The following is a 10,500-nucleotide window of genomic DNA, read 5'->3' as shown; positions in this document are numbered from 1 at the left end:
TTGATGGATGTCGTGAGGGAAGAGGAGGATGCAGGAGATAGGCTTACATGGAAAAGGATGATGCGCTGTGGCGACCCCTAATGGGACAAGCCGAAAGGAAAAGAATGGAAGGTGTAGGAAGCGGAAGCATGGGAAAGTGGAGTAGCTTGGCAGCGTGGCTGGAACAGTCAGTAAGGCGGAAGACACGGATGAGCACTGGAGATGAAGAACACAAGGGGGTAAGTACGGTTGCGAGTGATCGAGATCATTTACAAGGAGTCATGAACATTGACCTGCGTACCACAGATTACGTCGATACTCTGGCACTGATTTCAAGACTGGCAGGTTTATATGCAAGCAGTGATGAGTGCTGATTGATAGCAGGTGCTGATTGCCAGGGAGAGGAGAGAGAGAGGGAAGGGCGAGACAGAAAGCGCCATCTGAGCTTCAAAAGGGGAACTGCAGGGCACACACTATGACAGATGAGAGCGTTTGGTGTGGATGAACTTGACTTGCCTGAGCTTGACCCGATAGAGCACCTTTGGGATGAATTAGAGTGGAGCCTGAGAGCCAGGCCTTCTCCATCCAACATGAGTGTGTGACCTTAAAAATATGCTCCTGGAAGAATGAGCTACAATTGCCATAAACGGACACCTAAATTTTGTTCAAAGCCTTCCTTACAAGAGTTAAAGCTGTTATAGCAGCAAAGGGTAGACCAACAGCTTATTAAACTATATGGATTTAGAATGAGATATCACTTAAAATAATGAGTCAAGGCACATGAGTGAATGCTTTTGGCAGTATAGTGTGTGTGTCTGTGTGTGTATATATATATATATATAGGTGTGTGTGTATATAATGTATGAAAAGTAATAAAAGTAAAAATAATGTTTTATTGTCAGTTACATAACACACAATAAAATCCCCATTTTGATAATAGCCTTTTTTTTTTTTTTTTTTTTAAACCAAGAGCTAGTATTGTCTCACACTTGTATGCTATCAAAACAACATGATTTTCTAAAAAACTGAATAACAACAATGCTAAATTACCTTAAGATATCCATCCATCCATTCATATTCTGAGCCGCTTATCCTCACTTGGGTCACGGGTGGGCTGGCGCCCATCGCAGCTGACTTCGGGCGAGAGGCGGGGTACACCCTGAACTGGTCGCCAGCCAATCACAGGGCACAACCATTCTCACTCACATTCACACCTACGGACAATTTAGAGTCTTCTATTAACCTACAATGCATGTTTTTGGCGTGTGGGAGGAAACCGGAGTACCCGGAGAAAACCCTCGCAGGCACGGGGAGAACATGCAAACTCCACACAGGCGAGGCCAGATTTGAACCCGGGTCCTCAGAACTGTGAAGCATATGTGCTAACCAGTCGTTCACCGTGCCGCCAAGATACTAATTACATAATAATAATAATTTTTAGATTAGACAGAGAATTTTTGAATGCCAGAAGCTGGTGTTTATTTAAATCTTTTTTTTTTTTTTAATGTATTGTAGCACAAGACACAACACATTTCCCACACATTGTTCTTGAAGCAAACATCAATTCGCTTAAATAAGGCCATGGATAGGGAATATCTTGCGTCTCTGTATCTGCTGACGTTGCCAATAGTATCTGATGCACGGTCCTCTGTGTCGCTGCTGTCCCCGTTTTTTTTCCCACCTTAAGTCCCCAATGTTTCACTCAGTCAACCTCTCTGTTTCCGTCTTTTTTACATTGTGTCATCAGCCGCAGAGTTTGAAAAAGGTAACAATTAAGCCTATCTTTACAAAGGAGTAGAAAGTTTCAAATGTCGGGAGCTTAAGTAGAAAGTCATTCGAAATATAATTACTCAAATACAGATACCTGCAAAATTTACTTACGTATACTTAAGTGGTAACTTACTGTGTAACTGTAGTAACTTATGCTAACAAAAAAGTAAGTATAAACCGGAAAGCAACAATTGTGCATCCTTCATTAAAGGATTAACAAGGCTAAACATAGCTGTATGCAGTTGTCTTATGGATCAACATTTTCTCAGAGATCTTAAAAGTAGGAAACTGCAGACAGGTCCGAAGCTACAGTATGTGGTCAAGTAATAAGCACATTATTACATATGTTGTGCCAGAAAAGTACAGCATAGCCTTTGTGTTTCAACTGTAACAGAGAAGTCATTCAAGAGAACATGTAAAACAAATCAGTAAAATACATTTATTGACAAAACAAAACTGTACTCATCCATCATTTAATTTTACACACAAAAATATCAAAATACTTTACAGGGATTTAATCTGAATATTGTCAAATTCATTTTTTGATCAATTCTCTCAGGCAAATATGCTCTACAAAGCCAACAACCTTGTCCTTAGGTGCTTTAGGTGCTCATTTAATAAAAACATTTCTTTGCTAGGGAATAATGCATTTAAAATCATGCATAGTTATAACTTCGTAATTATTGATATATTTGAGAAACCACTGCATTATATGCAATTCTTATTCTAACAAGTAACTCTCCATCAAACCTCACTATGAGATGGGTGCTCTAATGTAACACTGAAGATACACAGTACGACATTCATAACATGGATTATCTTGGTTACCCAAACTTCAAAGCTTTAAAGAACATGTCTTGCACAAAGAAATGGACAACTTATAATCAAATAAAAATAGATTGAACAAATTGGGCTTACAATGCCCCAGTGCAACATGGGAAAGAAAACAAAACCTTCATTGGACAGTCTTCTCAGGACTTCACACATACTTGGTAAATTGTAGACGTCCCACTTTTAATGTTAAAAGTTGGCTCATATTTTTTTTCAATCAACATAATAAAACATTCCCATTCTGTCATTGCTACAGTATTTAATCACCTCCTAGTGAGCTGTTTTAAGTTGTTTTCTGACATCTACAGACAAAAATAACTAGCACTCAAGATATCACATAGGGCAGACGATATTTCAAATTGAAGAGGTGAGAAAACAAGACCCGTGACAATATTGCTACAGAAAAAAGGAGAAAACATTAAAAAATCCCTTCCTCCTATGAATTTGTGATCAAAAGAATGGAAGAATCACATGGCAACATATACCGTAATTTCCCGTGTAAAATGCATACCCATGCATAATAAGCACCCCCTAAATTGACCTCAAAATTCTGGAGAGCCCTTCTACCTATGTATAATGCATTTTTACAATGCATGATTTTGCTTCTACCCATATGATCAAAACATTTAGTATTATCTGTATTTTGTTAGTTTTTTTTCAAATAATTCTTCTGAAGTTAAGCACTTGGTTTGCACACTTAATCATTTTTGTTTTAATTTACTTGCTCTTATATTATATGCTCTTAAATTCACAGCCCTAGTTTTATTTAGTGACTGAGAAAACACACAGTTGTGCTCATATTTTTGATTACCCAGGCAGAATTTGTAAGATGGGTACAATTCTTTAAAGAAAACATGAAGGACCAGGTGAAACACATTTAATTGTATTTTAATGGGATTCAAATTAAACGGTCAAGCATTTCAGAAAAGCATTAACATTAAACATAACATAACCATAAAGAAATTAATGATGGTTGTTGTTCAGTCATCAGTCATTATTAAAAACATTTTTTTATTTTTAAATTCTGCCAGTGTATGTAAACTTATCAGCACAAATGTACATATATGCAGTCATATGGGGTGTACCCTGTCATATTGGAATGAAAGTGTAGGCTACACCTTTTTTATAACCACTAGGTGGCGGTGGCATTTTGGAATTAAAGTGTACAGCTTTTTCATAACCACTAGATGGCGGCATACATTTATAAAATGTGAAAGTTTTTTCTCCATTTGCCCCTATACCTATGTATAATGCGCACTATTGACTTTTGACAATTTTTTGGGGGGAAAAATGCACATTATACACGAGAAATTACGGTAGTAGGGGAAAATAAGCTTTCCATCAGCCAATGCCGTGAATGGAAGCGCCAGTAACCAATAAGGGTCCACTGCATCTCATTTCACCATCCTCAGAGCAGGTAACACCACAAATAACACACTATCGTGACAGCATTTTCATTATAGTTTACATCCTTTGCGAGGACACTACTGTGCAGGCTTCATTGTAAGATTTCCATTTCGTACTTTTCTCTCACATCTCTGAAGCACATACAACTCAAGAACATCGTATCTGAACACAAAACTTATACAGTAAAAAAATGACACTATAGTTATCACTATCAGGTTATTCACACATTCCGTTTGATGAAATTATCTATAAAATGTATAAATGGGTTTAGGATGAGTGCCTTTTCAGTAACTCTCCATGTATCCCCAATGGAAAAAAAAGACTACCAACATTAAGGCATTATCTATCCAGTATTGCTAAAAGAACAGCGAGTTCTCAGACGTGAAAAGAATGTTGAACAGAAATATATACTGTATATATATATATATATATATATATATATATATATATATATATATATAAAATGTGCTGATTCTCAAAAAAAAAAAAAAAAAAATCAAGTCTCTTGAAGTTACTGAGCATCTTTTGTGTTGATGACTAAATAGCTAATTCGACTACTAACGCAAAGTGCACACTTAGGAAAAAGAACAACTCACTAACAACTTCTAAATGTTTGGTTTCATCCTCTTAATCTCGACAGCAATTAGATAGATAGATAAACTTTTCTGGTTTTGAATAGATGCAATGCCAGTTGTAGGGACCAATACGCAATTGTGGATATTTAAACATCAGTAAATAGCTTTAACATGGTTGAAGACAAAATTTTCGGTGGCCATTTATATCCTGTATAAGTAGTAAAAGGAGTTATCACAAAATGGAACCCACACAACAGAGTAGAAAATGATGGTACAAAATTTTGAGGTAATTGCAATGCCACTGACCACCTTGTTGTTGTGACTTTCGGCTTGCCCCGTCAGGAGTCAACACAGCAAGTCACTCGTGTGATAGACGATATTAAATTTAGCTTTTTATTAAGCATAAAGCAAATGCCTGGAAATAATGTGGGCGTGGCGAACGCAAAGGGAAGAAAACATTTACAGGAAGACAAATGTGTGAGGTGGCTCACAAGTGGATGACATTCTTTCATTAATTCCCAACAGTCTGAATGTGAAAATCTACGGAAAGGATTCATTAAAGATCAGTGCTTGAGATTATACTTCAAAACAAGAAACAAGACCACACCTGTCAGGACGAGTAAAGAGTGTCCACATAATAAGCAGGCCCGTTGGTCTACCTAACAAATTAGTGCAATTTAAGAAGAGACCACTGTATTTGTGCTCTCTGAAAAGCTGCCTGTGTAAAAACATTAAAGAACCTCTGATAAAAACAACTTCCATGCACAAAAACCTCACCCTCAAGTCCATCCTGTTGTACATTCATTAAAGATGACAGAGTAGAAATGCTGTCCTCATGTCATGTGAGTTGACGTCAGTCATTCCTCAGAGTTATGATCAATATCTTCATTTGAGATGGTGTTGTAACATTGGGGGTTTTATCCATTCTTGTCTCCGCCCTTCTCTCCTGCAGCCTGAAAAATGACAAAATAAATAATAAAAAAAAACAAAAAACAGAAGAAGAATAGAGAGTAAGCAAATAATGGAACACTTGCAGTACCACTCACAGGCTTTTGAAGGGGGCCTTCCTGTCGGCCAAAGAGGTTTCCCCCCTGGCTGCCCTGCAGGGGGCAGGAAGTTGCTGAGGACAGCAGGTTGGGGGACTGGGCCAATATGGGGGAATTTGTCGTGGACGTGAGGGCTCCTGCCAGTGTGAGGCGCTGCAGCTCCCTCTGCCTCTGCTGCTGAAGCATCTGGCAAACGACTGCCCTCTGCTCCTAATTGTGCGGAGAAGACAGCTTGGTCACGACAGGGAAAGTTTCAGTTCATCAAGAACTGACATGTTGACAATTCTTGCCGACTCTTCGAAGTCACTCAGAGATGACAAGCAACCTTCCTTAAGTAGCCAATATGTAATAATAACCTTTTGTAATTGCATTTTACATACGCCCCAGGGACTCAAAGCTTCTGACCAAGAAGCTGACCACTCGAAAAGCTTCTTTTGCTAAATACTCCTGCCCACACACACACTTGCATGACTCACACCCTCAGCTCTGTGAAGTTGTCTTCCACTTTGAACGGCAACAGATGCTATTCATTAAATCCTGTGGAGCTTACTTCTGTGCTTCTGCTATTCAGAAAATGATTTGAACGTGAAACGTGACCCAATACTGTAGTCTAATTACGTGCCTATTAGAAAAGAAGACTGAACAAGTTCAATGGACAGGCTTCATGTTTGAGAGCCGGAGAGTAACACAGAGGTGAAAATGAGTACTACTCTTTGTAGAACTACCTTGGGGATGCACAACTGCAAGAAAGTTAAATTAATAATATTGACCAAGTTATCATTTGTCTAGAACAGCATACGTCCTGAATACATATTGAGGCAGAGCATAAAATATCTGAGATTATCCTTTTCATAATATTGGCTATTCCATTTATCCCTTAGCTTTACCGAGAATCACAATTATTATGGACAATTGTGTGCTTGGCGCCTGTACATTGAGATTTACCTTGGTGGACAAGAGGGTCGCCTCCCTCCGTCTTCCTCCGTCTTCTGCTGTTTGAGCCTATGCACCAATCAGCAGCTCAGAGTACCCGCCCTTTTTGCAGTCCCTGGAAGGGGTTTGGAGCGCTCTACCCCTGGGGAATCCCTTGTTCTGCTGGGGGACTTCAATGTTCACGTTGGACGAGAAGGTTCGATCATATTACCCCCATTCTGGCAAACTTGCATTGGCTCCCGGTCCATTTGAGATGCGATTTTAAGGTCCTGTTCACTTCCTCTCATCTCGCTGACACAAGTGTACCGTATGTTCTGTCCCGAAATCTACGCTCGCAAAACACTGGTCTCTTGGCGACTCCGAGAGGCAGAAAGAAGTCTATAGGCTCTCGAGCATTTTCTATTCGGGCTCCAGTACTCTGGAATTCCCTACCCGCAGATATTAGAGCTGCTACCTCAGTAGAAATGTTTAAATCCCGATTTAAGACTTATTTCTACTCTTTGGCATTTAGTTAAAGTACATGTAGGCCTGTTTTACTGCCGCTTGTCCTATCTCCCCCCACCTCCCTTGGTGATGTCGTCCGAATCTGAGGTTGTTGCTGTTTGGGTTCTGCACCGACCAACTGGGACAAGATCTGAGGTGGACCACTTCCCCGACAGTTGTTGCCATGGAAGGTTCTGTTATTCTGTTATTGAACTGAAGTGCTCATTGGAGATTATCCATAACAAACACCATGTTCAAACATATAGTAAGGATGTCCATACACGCACTTGGCACCAGGACATCCAAGGCTGCAATTCGATGATGGGCTTTGGGGTCGTGTCATCGGACTTGCAGCCGCACGTCTTGGACATTTTAGAGACGAGAGCGGCGGAGCTGTCAACTGATCACCACCTTGTGGTGTGTTTGCTCCACCAGCAGAATTTCGACCACGTCCTAGGGAAGGCCGGGGAGATTATGTCATCTTGCTTTTCGCAGATGACATGGTTCTGTTGGCTGCATTAAGCCGCAATCCTCAACTCTCGCTGGAGCGGTTTGTGGCCCAGTGTGAAGCGGTTGGGATGAGAATGATCTTCAGTCAGAAAAGGGTGCAGTACCCTTTCTGGGTCAGGGAAGAGATCCTGCCCCAAGTGGAGGAGTTAAAATATCTTGGGGTCTGCCACGAGCTGTGGGTCATTACCAAAAGAAGATCACAGATAGAAGCGGCTGAAATGAGTTTCCTTTGCAGGTTGTGCGGGCTCTCCCTTAGAGAGTGAGAAGCTTGGTCATCCGGGAGGAGCTCAGAGCTCTACTCTGCATCGAGAGGAGCCAGATGATGTGGCTCGGGCATCTGGTTAGGATGGCTCCTGGACACCATCCATGTTCGGTGTTCCGGACACATTCCACTGGGAGGAGGCTCCTGGGACATCCCAGGACACACTGGAGCAACTATGTCTCCCGGCTGGCTTGGAAATGCTTCGGTATCTCTCCGGAAGAGCTGGATGAGAACCAAGTCTGAGCTTCCCCGCTTAAGCTTTTGCCCCCACAACCAGACTCCGGATAAGTCGAAGAAAATGGATGGATGGATGGAATTATGTGACCATTTGTAAAATGTATAATTAAGCTTGGTAGTTTTAAAATAAGAACTTACAGGGGTGAAGTTCTGTGATGTGAGGAACTGCTGGAGTTGCTGCTGCTGCTCCAGAATAATCTGTTTCTGCTGCTCTGACAGGAGAGAAGACCTAAAAGATTGACAATAAAATGAAACAGACTGATTAGCCATACTGTACTAACTAAATATACTAACATTTGGATTGTTGAGGCGATATGGGCACGACAAAACGTTTAGGTTACGTACGGGCTCACACTCTTGGGAAGCTGAAAGCTCTGTGCCATTGTCTGAGGGTGGAGTGGAGGCGGCTGGGGACGCAGAGCAGGGAGTGTGGACTGAGATGCGCTCTGGACAGGGGAATGTATCACCCCATTTAAACCACTGAGCGATCCATTCAGACTCAGTTGAGGACTTCCTGCAAGAGATGTGAGTAGCCCGCCCGCCACAAGCTGAGTAGAGGTGCCAACCTGACTTATTATCCTCAAACTGTCACCCGTACCTCGCCCATTCATCCCTGGTTGACTCGAGGAGGCGGGGCTTGGTTGAGGAGGAGGAGTACTCTGGAAGGAGAGGGAAGAGCAACTGCGGGACGGACTACCAGAGTGGAGATCCTGGGATGGTACAGAAACAGTGGATTTAGCTTTTTCTCTCTGCGCTTGCGTTTGGCGATAATCTTGATGTGCATTTCAATGCAGTAGATAAACGTAGTCACCACTCTCAACATGAAGATCCATGCAGAAAAGGGCGAAGACTGTATTTGTTAATATATTTTGAGAAAATAACAGGTTCTCACCTCAGAGGAGGTAACAAAGGAAGTTTCATTAAGGAAACTGTTCTTCGACAGTGGACTCTTATTGGTGATTAGGGGGTCTGAGAAAAGAGAGGCAGAGTCAAAGACCATTTCATCCATCCACCCATTTTCTATACCGCTGGTCCTCATTAGGGTCACTTGGCTGGAGCCTATCCCAGCTGATTTTGGGCCAGAGGCAGGGGGCACCTTGGACTGGTCACCAGCCAATTGCAGGGTATAAAAACCATTCACACTCACATTCACTCTGATGGACAATGTGGGCCCTTCAATTAACTTAACATGTTTGTTGTTTTTGAATTGTGGGGGGAAGCCAGAATACTCATAACCACACAAGCACGGAAAGACCATGCAAACTCCACAGAGAGCCGAGGTTCGAAACTGGGACCTCTCAACTATGAGGCACACATGCTAACCACTGCTAACCGTGTTGCCTCAAAGACGATTTCACAGAACAAAAATGACAATCGTGCATGTGTTTAAAATGCAACATGCACATGATGCAGAGGAAGGCTGATGAGGGAGGAGGAGAAAGCAGCAAGATAGACACACATGAAGAGCAGATGGGGCACCAACATAATAATGTGTCCCGTTAAAGCTGGTAAATAGACATTCAAAATCGGACCTTGACTTGAGGACAGGAAGTTGATCCGGGGTGCGGTGTGCAAAGAGCCTTGGACGGAATGAGCATGAGGGAAAGGTACAGCCAGCTCGGTGTTGAGCAACTGCAGTCGCTCCCTCTTGGCTGTCAGACTGAGGATCTGGTCCTGGAGCCGCTGGTTCTCCTGCTGCAGCGAGTGAAGTGACTGGAGCATGTCTACAACTAGCAGAGACAGAAAACAACTCGTATCACGAAGAAATCTTTCCATCATGCTGAGATTATGTGACACAGAATGCAGTCAGATGATTGCGTGTGAGCCAAGGAGGGAGCCCAGTCGGTTGACATGTTCCAATACAAGAACTGAAAAAAACAATGGCCACTACATACTAAGCATGACAGTATAATATTGTGACGCCGTTTCATTTTCACCATCAGGAAGTCAAGTTTGTCTTCCTAAAAACTTAAATGTAACGATATTAAATCAATGACTGAGTGAAGTCCCTCAAAAATAATTATTGATTGTCTTTATTTTGAACATGGAAGCGACAATTTAAAAAAAAAAAAAGAAAATGAAAAACAAAACAAACAAACAAACAAAATGAAACGATACAAAACTAGGAGCTACATTAAAAACGTGGTCAGAGCATGTACGTTAGCCGGCACGGTGACCGACTGGTTAGCACATCTGCCTCACAGTTCTGAGGATAAGTGGTAAAGAAGATGGAATGGATGGATGGATAGATGTACGTTGCATTGTAAATTTAATCCCTCAAATGTGTGAGATTAAAAAAAAAATCATAATTATTTACCAAGCTTGTCACATTTGTAAAAAAATAAAGACATTCTCAGGTGCATGGTAAAAATCTACTGAATACCAGCGATATTTTTGCAGAAGAGAGGAACATACACTTCCCTCCAAAAATGTTTGAACAGTGAGCCCCAATTATTTTACTATCTTT

The 10,500-nt window shown here is 41.5% G+C and overlaps 1 protein-coding gene across 5 annotated transcripts in view; it reads right to left on the bottom strand.

The window, feature by feature from the left end:
- Positions 1-2,174: 2,174 nt before the first annotated feature.
- LOC133404095 (protein AF-17-like) overlaps positions 2,175-10,500 on the bottom strand; it is a 29,649-nt gene continuing 21,323 nt past the window's right edge. For 2 of the 5 annotated variants that reach the window (XM_061679710.1, XM_061679707.1), the window contains exons 15-20: positions 9,566-9,763; positions 8,926-9,002; positions 8,379-8,743; positions 8,172-8,262; positions 5,609-5,818; positions 2,175-5,515 (exon numbers count right to left, since the gene is read on the bottom strand). In XM_061679710.1, coding sequence (XP_061535694.1) covers positions 5,480-5,515; positions 5,609-5,818; positions 8,172-8,262; positions 8,379-8,743; positions 8,926-9,002; positions 9,566-9,763 — 977 coding nt within the window. In that variant the 3' untranslated portion in view covers positions 2,175-5,479. The other 3 variants (XM_061679709.1, XR_009768782.1, XM_061679708.1) reach the window with 3 other exon arrangements.

This window comes from Phycodurus eques, chromosome 6, assembly GCF_024500275.1.
Source record: "Phycodurus eques isolate BA_2022a chromosome 6, UOR_Pequ_1.1, whole genome shotgun sequence".
In the NCBI taxonomy this organism is placed as follows: Eukaryota; Metazoa; Chordata; class Actinopteri; order Syngnathiformes; family Syngnathidae; genus Phycodurus; species Phycodurus eques.
This window is presented reverse-complemented; position numbering and strand designations above follow the sequence as displayed.